The 15,368-nt window shown below is 43.2% G+C and overlaps 1 protein-coding gene across 2 annotated transcripts in view; it reads left to right on the top strand.

The window, feature by feature from the left end:
* pard3ba (par-3 family cell polarity regulator beta a) overlaps nt 1–15,368 on the top strand; it is a 171,824-nt gene that overhangs the window by 123,145 nt on the left and 33,311 nt on the right. For both annotated transcript variants that reach the window (XM_037091436.1, XM_037091437.1), the window contains exons 20-22: nt 1,050–1,160; nt 2,406–2,696; nt 13,212–13,323. In XM_037091436.1, coding sequence (XP_036947331.1) covers nt 1,050–1,160; nt 2,406–2,696; nt 13,212–13,323 — 514 coding nt within the window. The remainder of the gene's footprint in view (nt 1–1,049; nt 1,161–2,405; nt 2,697–13,211; nt 13,324–15,368) is intronic.

Raw genomic sequence — 15,368 nt, 5'->3', positions numbered from 1 at the left:
GTGACAAGTGTATTTTGCCCGTAAAACGAGAGAACGAGCGCCGCAGAGCGATAATGATCATGATGGTCGTAATGGCAAAGTTGATAAGAAAAACATCACACAGTGTGGCGTAACAGCTATTTTATTGGACCAAATGTTGAAATATTCATGCTCCATATGCTGCGTGACGACTGTAACCCTTTTTCATGTGCCTACACACACGCGCGCGCCGATATACTCACGCTGTAGATTGCCAGTGCCTGCTGTGACATTATAACCATATCTATCATTAAGCAGTCTTTTTCCAGCCAAAGCCGCTAATGAACGCACAGGAGAGAGAATGAGTTTGTCTAGCGGTGGGAGAAGTGTGCATGTGTGCATCAACATTTCGAGAATGTGACGCAAGGTGGAGTGTGTGTGTTGCATTTACGTGTTGTGTGAGTTAAAGAGCCTCATTCATCAACTCGTGCGAGTAATATTGCCCGAGTGAACTTTACTGTTTCATCATAAAAGTCTCCAGAAAGATCCTATTAACCCTGCCCTTCAAAATAAAAGTGTATATGGCTGCATGCAGTTATATCTAAAGTTTCAGGATTATAAGATAAACAGGTAGTTGCAGGGATAACTTCAGGTCAGTTAAAGATATAATGTCTAACATTTCTACATTAAATGCCAAAAAACAACAAAACTTTTGCCCTGTATTTTATTGTGTTGTCAAATGTTTCCAGTAATGTTCAGCCATAGAGAAATTTGAAATTTTACTTAAACTATCGGGTTGATGTTGTTTCATTTGGTAACATGTTGATATAACTTCCAGGGAAATGCAATTAAAAGTAACATAAAACTGTAATACTAACATTTTTTTGCCTGCGTAACGTCAGATTGTTTCAGACACAGTTTCACTGGCAACGGCGGTTGTTAAACAATGGAGACAACAACTGCAGTGATCCCACGCCACTTCACGGCGTCCTCAAACTCGTCTCTTTTGTTTCCATTGTTTTGATTAAGCGAGCTCTAGTGCGTTTGAATCTCACCTTGTTGCATCTGTGTCCCTTTTCTTGTGTTGCCAGGTTTGGTAAAAAGAAAGATGACAAGAGTAAAGAGGCTGCCAAAGCCTCCAAAAGCAAACTGGAGGCCTTAAGTGAAGAGGAGCTGGACAGGATCCCTGACAACAGAGACGGGTATGAATCAGACGTGGGCGGAATACGTCTCTTTGTGCTGTTTTTTTTTTTTTTTTTTTCACAGTTTAGAGTGTCAAAAGAGAGGGATTTACAACACGGAGAAGTGCTGAAGGAGCCAGGAAGTTCCCACAATCATTAGAAGAGCATTTTGTCAGTGTAGTAAAGTGCTTTAATTGACAGCTTACTTAAATTGTGAATCATCCAGATGCATCAGTAAGCACCCACATCCTCCTCCAAAACAACTGCTCAGTTAGATGTGTAGCAGAGCTCTCCATCGTACTGCCAGACCCACGAGTGAGGAATGCATGTGTCTTGTGACACTAGTTCTCCGAGGCCTTTTTTCCACCCTAGGCCACATTAGATTATCTAACTATCACATTAAACTGCTTTCATTATCTTATTTCTTTAAAGCTGAAAAAGACAACTTTACAGCTTTCACCCCCCCTGGAGCGTTTCACTGTAGTGTCTCTGTTGGCACCGCTGTTGCAAAGGCAGTGTTGGCAACGTGGCTACCGCTAACAGTCCAGCTACTGTTTCCTCCTTGCCTCCCATGCCTCCTCCATCGCCGATGTTCTTTTTCTTTTGCAGTGTTTCCACAGTTATTCCACCAGTTATTCTTCAGGATGATTAGCTAAAGCGAAAGACTTGCGACGATCCATTTCGCAATAATCCATCCAGAACAGTATTAGTTGGATTCTAATAATGAAGTTGATTTAATTCAAACCATGTTTTCCATCGTTTTAAACCTGCTTTGCTTGTTTGTAAGTAGTACATTTGTTCGACAAAGCTCAATTCACTGAAATTCATCCATCAAATGGTGCAAAAAAGTAGCTTTTCACTTATATTTAGCAAGATCTGTGGCACTTATTGTTTTTGCAGGACCAAATATCTAGATGTGATAAAACTATTCAGAATTTGCTAGCCATTCTTTGTTAAGGAACAAATTGTTTAATTGTTATTAATTCAATTACTTTAAATGTTCTGCAACAGCACTGAAATGAATATATTTTGCACATTATGTACAGTGAAGAATAAGCAATTGTTGAAGCTTAAGATACAATACAAGGAATCAAAAAAAATATGCAAAATATGCAAAAAAGCATTCGGAGGACACTTGTGGGATTTTGCAAGGTCCGATGAATTTAGAAGAAATGATGATTCAGTGACATGGTGAGGACCGAGGTGAATGACCCGTGTATTTGTAATGTCTCTGTGTGTAACACCTCCTCCCCTCCTGTGTGACAGACACGATCCATATTATGCCGAAATCAACTCGGGCCACGCCACCCCTGACCAGGCCTCCCTCCCCGACGTGGAAGACGACGATAACGACCCCAACTACGCCCGCATCAACAACTTCCGCCAGCCACCTTCGCCCCAGACGTTCATCAGTCGCACGCCCTCCCCTGCAGCCCCTGCAGCAGGGTCCAACCAGCCGCAGACCTACTCGGATGAGCTGGACGGGCTCTATGCCAAGGTCAACAAGTCCAGACCCCCGCCTGCTCTACAGACCCAGCATCAGATACAGGCAGACAGGTGAGCGAGGCGAGGGAGGCGTTTCATCGCTTTAAAACTCAGACGAGGCACCAACATTAACTGGTTCTTTCTTGATTTTGTATTGTATTGTCATGCATATGCATCATTTTTTTTTTTTTCAAATGCGTGTGCAGCATTTGCATCTGAAGTTCTGTTCAGGTACACACAACTGTGTGTAGGTGTGCACGCACAAGGTCACGGGCCGTGGCTTGACCGGCATGAGTGAGGGAGTATTTGCACATATCTACATTCATGGTCTGCCAAGCCAGGGAAAATGCATAAAACATGAGTGCATACTTACACTGTAGTTACACACTCATATATGCACACACACACACACACCCCCACACACACACACTTATACAGTAATGTCATGAATGATTTATGTAACTCTTCTGTTGTGTTTGCAATCATTTTGACCTTTGTAAATCTTTAAAAATCTCTCAAAACACAGTGATCGTCTTAATTTGATAATTATATTTTTTAACACTGTTCATAGCTAGGAAGTGAAATGCACAAAAAATGTTTGGGGTTATGCTCACCACCAAGCGTTAAATATGGAAAAATACTTTTTTCATGTTTTTTCTTCCTTTTAAGAAGAGAACTCAGTTAGGAGTCCCACTCCAACTATAGGATTATTGGATGTTCCTCATCCTCTTTTCCTGCATCTCATTCTCTTTCCCACACCCCTGCTTACATGCACACACAAATATATACAGGGTCCAGGTGCAGCAGAACACATCCCATCAAGCACAAGGTTTCCTCTGCTCAGCGCTCCCTCCTATTTAATGCTGTTTAAATTTCAAGACACAATACTTCTTAGGCCACCAGCTGTATCCTTGTCTGTTCACACCTGGCACTATAAGGTGCTCTAAGCAGATGCAACCATCGGTGGCCTTGTTCCTGATACGGATATAAACACGAAATAAATTCGGCTGGAAATACTCAACACGATCCGGGGTGTCTGTGGAGACCACGCAATGAATAAAACATATGAATGCTACACAGTGAAGTTTAAAGGAGCTTGTGCCGTGACATATTTTAGGTGTTTGCTCTGTACACATTAGTTTTAAAATGAAAGAAAGGACTATAAGGTTTGGAAGTTCTAGCTTGGCTTTAATTTAGAGGCTTTAAACTCAAAACTGAAAGTCCGTCATTATCTGCTCGCCCCAAGGAAATGTAGGTGTTATTTCTGGAGCTTCACAGCTGAAGTAGATGGGGATAGCTGAAAATAAAATAGCCCCATCAAGTTTTTCCAGCACGTTAGAAGTCTCCAGCAGCCCTGAGAGCCCATTGATTTGAACATTTTTATTTATTCTTGGATAATCTCGAGTAACCGGATCAAGACTTCTTGAAAGAGACATTGGTGTTGAGTTTGAGAGAAGGCAGACATGTCTACAGCTCATGCTTCCAAAACTTAGTTCACACCAAAACAATATAGATGGGTAAGAGGAAAACTATGAATTTTCAGTTTTGAGGTGACCTGTCCCTTTAAGGGAATACAATAACAAAATATGCTTGAGTAAAACTTAATATCTGAGGGTAGGAGAGGGGGTTACTGCTTGCTTATCAATGCTGTCAGTCCTTCGACATCATATATTATTTCTGCCGACGTTTTCTGAGTTTAACTTTCAGACAGTTTTGTATGTGAGAGAGGAAAATGGAAGAACATCTAGAGAGGATTCTAATGCAAATTTATCATTTCCCGTATGAAATAATACAGGGCACATTAAAACTTCCCTCAACTTAAACTGTCTGACAGAAATTACTATTGACTTGCAAATCAAAAACCTAAGCCCCAGACACCCAATCTCATCCGGAGAAAGAGAGGATACGGAGAGACAGAGGGAGTGGTTGGACATGGAAGGGAGACAGATGGGAATGGAAGGGAGTGACAGACGTGGAGGGGGGGGTTTACAGAGAGAAAAAAGAGAAAGCAGGAAAGGAGTGCAGAGAAAGAGGGAGCCAAAATGGAGGGAGAGAAAGCGCATTAGATAGGCAAAGTAAATTCAAGAGGGAAGAAGTGACAGAGGAGAAAATTCAGACAAAAGAGGAGGAGGGATAATTAGCCACAGTCTAGCAGCCTGACAGATCTGTTAGACCACTTTAGCTCTCATCCACTAGTGGTGGGTACTTCATTACCAGCCTGTTTTCTCCCTCTTCTCCCTTCCTCCCTCGCTTTCTCTCCGTCTCTGCCTCTCCAACTCTCTCGGTGTGTCACTTGTCCATTCTCCGTACCCTGTTTTGCTCATAATGTATATTAGATAGTCTTTAGCATTAGCATGATGGATGAGGAGCCCTCCCTGGCTTGTTAACTCATGTGAGGGAGTCTCCGGGGACGAAGCACGACAGAAATAAATGTCTAATAATGTTGTTGTACGACGGTCGTACTGCACATGTTGGTTTTTTTTTTAAAACTCAAGTAATTAACAGTGGCCATCAAAAACGGTGCCTTCATTATTTTCGCTGTTAACCTACCACACTGAGCTATTAATTGGCATAACCTCTTAGTAGATATTAAAGGACAAAGCTCAGTTTTGTTTTGTTTTTTGTTATTGTCTAAAAATCCCATCAAAAGACGAAAACCCAACAATGAACATATTCTCATAATAAGTACTGACTGTGGAGCCAGAGCCAGAGATAGCTTATTTTTCTTTGCAACAGAGCGCCATTGTTTTCTTTATTCCAGGCATTTATCTGACAGATGGTGACAGATAGTGAAAGTGACAGGAAGTAAAGGGAGAAGAACGGGGGGGGGTACTACGTGCAACAAAGGTTTCCCGACTGGAGTTGAACCGAGGATGCTCTACTTGTAATGCTGCAACATAGTCGGTGCCTCAGACCCTTGGGCCTGTAGGATCACACACTTGCCACCCTGATGGAAATAGTCACAAACGCACTATATGCATATTGATCCGCAGATGAGAACCCTGACAAATGCAATGCAGTATTTACGCCTGTTTGAGTAATGTTTGGTTAAAACTAGAGTGCCCAGATGTTAAAGTTAAACTACTGACCGGATCACCGTGATGTCACACTAACTTCTGGGCAGACAACGAGCCACTGAGCTGCATCGCGGAGAAACTTTATTTCTGTCATCAGCTGTGACGCTAGAAGTTACATAGTTAGACATGGTGGTTTGACCTTGCTGATGTTTCTGCTGCTTTATTTTATGTACTGTGATGCTCTGCTAGTGTATTCCATTCGAGTTTTGGTTAAACTCTCCATAGAAAAATATATTTAAATGAGAAAACAAAGGTGAACAAGTCAAATTTTTACCAGAAGTGTCTTTTGTTAACTCCAATCACAGTTCACAGACAGACTTTCCAGGCACAACTTTGATTTACCATGCTTGCTGTGGTTTTCCTGTGCAATAAGATTTGTTTAATGACTTCTCAGCTGCCCTCATTTTCAGTCTTACTTCTAAATGAAGACGTCAAGATAACCAGGCTAAACTGTTGGCGTCTTTACAGCCCATTTTTTTCTCTGACTGCTCTTTATAGTGAATTTGCCATGGCTATTAGATGTCAGCAATTACTTTGATTTGTACAATTTTATCATAATTAAATCAAATGAACCTAAGACCATGAAAATAAGAACCAAATGAAAGTTTTACAGTTTTTACAGTGCGTAATATATTGTTTTTGCTGCTTGAAGGCCCTCAAATATATTCCATAGTCGCACCCATTCACCTCACGCGTGCACGCTCACACATGCTCCCTGGTCGCCGGGCGTTTCCATTCACCACCTGCGGCTTGGACGAGGGGCACTCATTCACAAAGTCGGTGCATCTGTTAAAACACGCGCTGCCAGCCATTAGGTCGGGACCCCCGCGCCTTTCATTCACACAGATATATACACACATGGTCCGAAATAGACACACGCAGCCACACACGTGTAATATTTCTGCGAGGAAGCCCCACGTAACCTAGCAACAATGCTGTGTGTGTGGTCCGGCGAGTTTCGTAGCACCACACAAAAATCATAGGCGTTAGCATACATACTGTGTGTGTGTGTGTGTGTGTGTGTGTGTGTGTGTGTGTGTGTGTATACAGTGTCTATATATAAAGTTGAAGTGCAAATAAGCCTACTGTTCACTTCTGCAGTTTCAGAGTACCTTATGTGCCTATGAAGCAGCTCTTGAGAGCTGTAGGATGTGGATTTTTTATTGTTTCCAAGGGAACAACATATCTGTTTTCTTTCATCTTTCAGATCACATGGTTTTAATAATGCTGAGGAAGAAATGTGCTCATTATACACGGGGGATGTTGTGTGTTTGAATTCCTAATGCTAATCAAGCTTCATCCAAATGTTGTTGTTTTTTTTAAAGTAAGTGTGCATGCCTCTGCGTCCATGCATGATCCGTGTGTGTTTGCATAGTTCTACCAACTGAGACATGCCACTGCACCACCACCCCCCTTCCCCATCTCTTCCTGTCAAGGCCTTCAATAGTGGACTCCCGGCACTGTCTCCCTAATTTACTGTCGGACATTTTCATTACGCCTTCAATGGCAGGTGTGTGCCGTGATGGGCGTCACATTTGATTAGAGCTATGCTAGAGGCTGACCTGTGGAGAAAAAAGGTTAGTTATGCTTGTCAAATTTTATTAGCCAGGAGGCAGTCTTTGTAGCTGGAGCAAGAAACGGGGGAGATGAGATGAAAGAGGAGTGAGAGAACGAGAGAGGCCGGAGCAGAGAGATGTGAAGAGTCGAGAGAGGTGTGTTGTAAAAACACGCCATTGTGCTAAGAAAAAGGAAGATGAAGGTGAGCTTGTAAGCTAAGACAAGTAAATGACACATCAGTGAGCGTGCTCCCGCGTTTCTACCACGGTTCAAGCTGTGGCACGAAGAATATGTGCCTCTGAGTTTGCCCGACACAGTGACAAAGTCCAACTCTCAAATCACTCCAGACAAGCTTGACTAATTGTTGAAACAGTTTTAAAAAGAGGCTACAAGGTCTTTTGGATGTAGATTTGCTGTTTCCCTGTATAAGCCCGGAGTGGTGCTGGTTTTCTCCCTGATTCCTTCTTATCTCCACCATTTCGGTGCGACACAGTTTTATTCCCCTATAGACAAAAAAAAAAAAAAAAAAAAGAATCTGGAAGCAAACAGCATGAAAGATGTGCAAAAGCTGACATTATATAAGGAGGCTTCCCATTAAGGCAGATGCAGAAATCTGCTTCTTCTGTATTGTGTATGCAAACAGCAAAAATACACCCTCTTGTTTTCTGTTGTGGGTTTAGTTGTCAGGCAGCACCTGCCTGAGGAAGAGCTCAAAGAGAAAAAAAGATATGTTCTTCTCTTGAAAGCAACACATCATTAGTGGAGACTGCACATTAAGTCATTTTTTGTCTTCTGTGCCCTTAAAGCAATTTTTTTTCTCTCGGTGCTCTGAGCAATTAAAATGTTTCCTTTTGCATTTGAGCAGCTTCCAGTTTTCCTTTTGTTCATGGTCACTTTCACAAAGAAAGCAGACTGTAACTGGAAGCTAGAGTTAGATTGTGAGTTAATCAAGTTTGTTTTTTATGTCTTGCCTCCTAACAGAAAACAGATATGTGGTGAGTATTGTTTCTGCTATACAGATGCTGGGGGGCACTGTGATCAGTGAGGCAATGCTTCCCAGCCTCTCGAGTGTCTGAATTTTATGAGCAAAAGCGTAAACTATTTCCAAAAACAGAAAAATGATTTTGTGTTGTTTGTAACTAATGTGTGACTCAGTTGTCTGCTTGCAAACCAAATTCCTTTTATTCCATGCAACCGTGATACACCAGCTATAAATTGAAGCACAGCCGTGGCTGCTTTGCGAGGGCATTACACCAGTTTTATGCACGGAGATCAGTTTGCTAGTCATGGGCAAGAGTTGTGAGGATGTTTCAAAGCTTTTTTAGTTTGAAAGATGTGGAGTTGCATTATGGGAAGTGTAGTATCCTGTGTCTTTGCTTTAGACTGTTTTTATTTATCCATCTTCTGTTAGTACACTATGATTGAAATGTAAAACCAACTTGCTGAACTCCCTCTTTAAATCAGAATAATCCGTCTTCAGTCCTCCTCTGGTATCATTTCCTCATAACAGCTTCAGGCTACTTTGCCATTGTCATTTCTTAGAAGAACTACAAGCCCCTCCTATAGTCATGCGAGACCAAGAGTTATAGGCTTCAGTAAGACTCAAATTAACTGATAACAGACTAGAGCTCACACTGAGTTTAAAGCGGTGCATCTCCTTATATATTTTTTGTTGTTGGGGACAGTAAAAACCTCTTTGTTTTACCATCCGTTCCAGTTCAGAGCTCCACCAACATTCTGTCTGACTCTATTCCCAATTCTCCACCAGGAGACCGAACATTGACCGTGCACTTTGATGTGTGCTTACCTCCAGCACGCAGGCAGCATAGAAAAAAAACTGCCTGCCTGAGCTTTTTCCCCCCAGTGTGTTGTGTTTAAATCAGCTGGCCACAGCAAGAAGAAGTCGCCAAACCAGCCGGCGGCGGCGCACACTTCCTAATTAGTCTGCCCCCACACTGGCTAACGCCACGGGATAGTTGCTTTCCTCGCACACTCTCTCCAGCTCGCTTTTTATATAGCAGACGGTTTTGTTCTCGCTCCAATCCCCTCGCTCGTTCTTTCACTCTTTTCCAAGGTCCCATCTCTGTCTTTTTGTTGCTGTTTGGTTTTTGCTCTCATTCTGTCTTCTGATGCGTCTTTCATTTCCTGCTCCGGTGTCTCATCTTTCTCCTGTCTTCCGTCAGTCTCTGTCCTCCTCCGGGTTTTTTTTTTTTTTTTTTTTTCCTTCTCTCAGTGCACCTTCAAATCAGCCTGCATAGTCAGATACACTGACATATGCATGAGACATGCTAGTTGAAGGTAAAACGCATTAGACTTAAGTGGTATCTGTTGCGGTAGTTTAGCTGACCTTGCAAAATAAGAATTTATTGATGTATTGATTAGTTGCAGTCTATTTACATGTCAGACACTCACAAGACCTCCATGCGTCTCGTGTAGGGACATTGGCGTATTGAAAAATACAGAAAATCCCCGGAGATTATATGTAGTGATGCATGTTGAAAGTGGATGAGGACGGGCGAGATCCGAACATAATTGTTTGAAGGGAGGGGACAGGGAGAGAGAATAAAATGCAGTATATACAGACTGCGGCAGTTTGAGATGGCTACCGCAAATAATCCTTTTGTTGCTTATACATTTTTTTGTCCAGATTTCTGGCAGAATCATATAATTTCCTCCTGTCTGTGGTGTGGTGGGGGTAAGCGAACATCCTCATTACACACCAACATACTTTGGGGGGCACGGTCAAAGTTGGTTGCAGGTAGTCGGTCTGTAGGCTTGGAACGTTTGGGTAATAATTTTACCGTATTGTCTCGGTTTTCTCTTCCAAAACACGTGAAGCCGTGGGTTTTGTTCACACCATGTCTGATTGTCTCATGATTTCTCACTCGCCCCATCTGCCTTCCTGTGTTGATGTCATCGTGTTCCAAGTTCTCATTGTGTCAGAGCCAAAAAAAAGGGCTTTTGGAATCTAGATCTGAAAGTCTGTTAAAAGAGATATTTTGAGTCAGATCACAATACGTTGACCTGTAAAATAAAACCGTTCACTTTCCGTCATGTGATCCAAATTGAAATTGCTCCCTGATGCTTATTAACTGATGACTCTGTGAGGTGTACGATGCTCCTCCCAGGTTACGTGTCACGAGGATGCTGATTTAAAACGACTTAAAGTGTGTTTTAGAAAAGTTATTTCCTGAATATAACACACAATCATCAAGTGTCAGACTTTATTTACATCACACTGCTCTAGTGAGAAAAATGTACATCGCTAAAGCTTACATGTCATATGTCTACACAGCTGGCCTCGGGCCTGCAGACAGTAGTTATTAGCAGCTGATGACAACAGGGGAGCCTACCTGTCTCCCTCTAGACACACAAACACATACACACATATGTGTATATAGGATAGGACATGCAGAACACACACCCATGTATCCCCCCCTCCCTCCTCCCTCCCTCCCTCCTCTGTCACAGTTTGGAAAGCAGCCTGCTGAATTGTCAACCCATCAAACAGCTACTCAACAGCCCCCCCCCCCAGCCCCCCAGCCCGTGTTTTATCCAGAATCAGCCTCAGTCTTCAGCCATTAATATGATAATATTTGGCGTTGTCAGTGATGGAGGCCGCGGCATAATGAGATAATTACAGTGTTGTTTCATTTGGAGAGCGACACGCACGCTCAATCAAAATGGCAGCCCTAATTACGGGCCCAGGGATTGGCTAATGGCTTCGGTAGAAGAGGGGTGGCGTGAAAAAAACAAAACAAAAAAAAAACTCAACTTGGCTCCGTGCATCCGTTCTCTGAGGGTCTGTTTGTTTGTTTGTTTGTTTGTTTGTTTGTGTGTATGTGTGAGCGAGTAGTGGGACTGCTGGGCGGCAGAGGGTAAGTTAGAGTAATAAAAAACCAAGTAATAAGTGAATAAATAAATAATACAAGAGATTAAGTGTGAATAACTTCACCGCAAGGTTGTCTGCGTGATGGGGGGACAGATTAGTATTGATTAGCCATTAAACCGATCTCAAGAAGCAACAATTAGCGCCGTACTGGGCACGAGGCCGCCTCAGATATCTATCTATATAAAACAGAGGCATCTACACTGGAGACTCACAGCAGAACAGAAACCTTTGCAAAGTTCCGTCCTCATGGCAGCATCTGAACATCAACAGGGATTCCGCAGTGAAGTGCACACACACATTTCTGTAGAATAATAGCGACAGTTGGTTTATGAACATAATGGCGCTTAAGTGTGTATGACTCAGCCTTCTGTCCCCGCTGACTTGGATAAAAGGCAGGCTGCATTAAATCAGAATACGTATCTACACAGTGTGTCCCACATAGCAAATTACAAGGATTAACTATCCGCACACGGAAACGCACACTTTTCATGCATTCCTGGCGTTGTCTGCACACGCCAACACACACTCGGAGCCTCAGCCAGATTTTCTAATTAAAGGCAGGGTCGCAGGAGAGACTTAAACATGTAAGCTATGTACTCCACTAATGAACCTCTCTATCTGCTCGCCGCCTCTCGGCCGCTCTCTCTCCCTGCTCCGCTCGGTTCGGGTCAATATCTGCCCGGAGGTCAGCCCATTAGAATGTGAGGCACAACGCCTGTTTGATGAAGGCTGCGCGTGGGTGTTTATGCGGTGGGACAAAGGCCTTCCTTGTGTGTAGTCATTCGGGTGCATTTGAGTTAGAGGAAGGGTGGAAAGTTTGCTTTTTTTTTTTTTTATTCCTCCTTGTATTACTTCTCTCCCCCCCCCCCCCCGCCCTCTGTTTGAATATTTTTATATAGCGTGTATCTACCAAAAGACGAAATGGCAAACGAACAGCATATCAGTGTCAATATTAGATACCCCTTTCCATTGCAGCCAGTAAACACAGATAAACAGCAGCACTGTGTCGTACTCCGGTAGCACATCCTGAAGGATTATGCTCACTCAGACGCGCCATTTTTGCCTGTTGCCGCTGTGTGTGTGTGTGTGTGTGCACATGTGTTACCTGCAGCCTTGTTTATGTGTGCTCAGCTCTGTACTCTCAGGTGTGTGTAGCTTATCTAACATTAAGGTCCAGTGAGCATGATGATGTTTCTCTTTAAGTTTTGTCCCCATTCTGTCCTGAGTTCTTATCTCTTCACTGACAGTCGCAGCCACTTTTTTTTTTTTCCTTTTCTTCTTCATATTTTTGCCGCTGAGGTATTCTCTTCTCACCTTTTTGGGGTCAGTTTTTCTGAAAAGGTCAGCTTCAGCAGGATCATTTGGGTGTTGCCTCGCCAGTGCATCCGCGTGTAGTTTGAATTGGGGGGGGGGGGGCGCTGTTATGGTCCGTGTGAAATGAAAAGGAACATCCGTCAAATGTTTTTTTTTGTACAGGTTGTTGTTCGGATTTTTTTTTTCCCCCCACCTTTTTCTCTGACAGATGTAGAAAGTTCAGTTCAGACACTGATGTCTTCTCAGAGGCAGTACTTTGTGGATATTATCCGCCTGCCTGTCAGTCTCCCTGCCCTGTCAGGGGTTGTCGCTGCAAAGCAAAAGAATATCAGTGGATTTAACAAAGGGTGAAACTGAATGCACAGTGTTTTTTACTTCACTTTTTCTTCATTTTTTTTATTTCCTAGCTGTGGTAAAAAGTAGACTGTGTATCACTTAAAGGTGCTGTATGTAACTATTTGTAGTAATTTACATTTATTAATCACTTTTTTAAAGTGGATTGTAAGGTGACATGATAAATGAGACCCTCTGTTTGCCTCTGCAAGCCTGTGGACAAATGGTATCCACTTCTATCACAGCACAGAAGTTCCAGAGAGCCCCTCTTAATACGAACAAGCAGCTTCTTTAGATCATGGAATAGTTATGTAATTAAGATTCGAGGCCACGATGGGAAGCCGACCCGCCTAAATCGTTGGATAGCAGCTTCTCTCCAGCATTATTTACGCCTCCCTCTGTGTCTCTCTGCAGTGATCAGCGTCTCCAGGGGTTGCGCAGGGAGCACCAGCAGGCCCGAGTCGCTCCGGTCTACGAGGAACTCGACACCGCACGACGAAGAGTCCTGGAGCACGACCCAAACCGGGTGAGTGTGCGGCCTAGAAATGGCAGCTAGGGAAATAAGTCCACAGCGAGAGTTTGCTTGTTTCTTGCCCTAAAAATCCATGCAGACCGCTATGAAATGACAGCAGGAACACAGTGGACACAAGTTTAAAAGTGTTAAACGAAGGAAATATGTTGCGTACGTGTCTCTGGAGCTCTCCAGTGTTCCTGTGAGCTCAGCCTGTTCTCCCCTGTGCCATTCTCGGGCTATTTTCAGCTCTCTTGTTAACATTTTGAGGCGCTGTGTGGCACCGAGGCGGCGCCCGCTCCTCTCCTCATTTAGTTTATGGAGAGATCTATTAGACCAGTGACATTTCCATCCACCCTTTCTTTTAGCTCCACACCACCACCTTCTCGCTTTCTTTCCCTCGTACCCTATTACTTTTTCCTCTTCCCTCTCTGATATTGCCATCCCCTCTACCTCCTTCTCTCTTCGTTTGCTTTCTTATTTTTGGCAGAAACACAATGACCCGAAATCTCTCACTGTAGTTGCCTCCCCTAACCAAGCTGCATCGCTAAATGTCCCTGAACCTGCATCGATCCAGCCTGAGGAATCATTTCATTTACCTCCGTACACTCCTGAAGTCAGCATACTCGCCATGGAAATCAATAGCCATTTATCAACCATTTTGAAATAGGATTTTTTTAATAGCGAGCCCAAGGATGCAGAAAATCACACTTTGATCCGAATCCGAATCACTGAATCTGGCCGCAGCAATTTGTGAAGGCATTTCCTCAGAGCTAGATTTCTTTGTCATTAAATGACAACAACTGAGCACAGAGAGGAGCAGAGGCATCTGGGAAATATGGATTTACTGGCAGCATCACCGATACCCCAATCGCCTGACACAACCTGCCTCCTGCTGTGTCCGCTTCCTCGCTCATTGTAGTCTCTGTTTATTGAGCAATGAAGCCCTGCGAACCAGTCTTCATTAGGCGCTCTCAGGCACACACCGCGGCTGCTGCCTTCGTGGCCCAACGGGCTTCGTCACTCATTACACATCCCAGTGCGGCATGTGTTTGTGTCTTGGTTCGCCGTGACTCAGTCGGCGCCGACAACTCTGATGCAATTAAAGCGCAGCGAGCATGAGGCGCAACCTCCGATCCGGTTGTTGTTTTTCACCCTAAAATTGACAGCGATGTCCACAGCGAAAAACCAGCAGTGGGCCCATCCCCTGAGGAGCCCGATAATGAAACACCCCACACAATCACACACTCAAGCACATACATAGTGAGAATAGAAACACTAAAACAGTAGAAAATCTGGGAAGTTATGTAGGGTACAATGAGAGAGAAAAGATGATAATGGCATGTTGTATTGGAGCGCAACAGGGTGGCTGAAAAATGACAGTGAAAGAAAATTTGAATAGAACCACTGAAAATAAAGGAGAATTGTAGTTATGTCAGAAAACTGTATTGGCATCAGCCCAAAAAAAATCAGTCAAGCTCTAATCGAAACATTAAACCCACATTTGGTTTACTGAGGCAGACTTGAAGCATCTTTACTTTTTTACCTTTTTGTCCTTTCACTGTCTTATCTTATCTTTGATCAAAGCTGAAAAAAGTTGTGGTCATAAAATGACATTTACAACAGCGAATCAAAATACTTTATCCCCTTTCCCCAAAACACAAGCTGAAGATGTTATCGGCGCTTCTTAAGCAATGGATGACGTCTACACACACATACACACACTTCCAGACACTATAAGAGAGATGACCGCCAAAAGAATAAGCAGAGACGCGAATAGATTTTCTTACCGCAGTCTGAGCTTTGGTCGCCGTCTTTGTTTGTGTCAGTTCAGGTTGGTGTGTTACCCAGACTGCTCGTTTTCTACAGACGAGATGGACACATAACACACATTCATGCCTCTTAGTTTCACATATACATCATAGTGGAAGGCAAACCTCCATGAACTACCTCGTAAAGAATCACCTTTTAATTTGTAAGTTTAGTCTAATTAAGATAAAAACAAAAAACATTTGTGTGACACAGTTATTGAGTGCAGTTGTGTTCATGTTCATTGGTTC

This window comes from Acanthopagrus latus, chromosome 24, assembly GCF_904848185.1.
Source record: "Acanthopagrus latus isolate v.2019 chromosome 24, fAcaLat1.1, whole genome shotgun sequence".
NCBI lineage: Eukaryota > Metazoa > Chordata > Actinopteri > Spariformes > Sparidae > Acanthopagrus > Acanthopagrus latus.
This window is presented reverse-complemented; position numbering and strand designations above follow the sequence as displayed.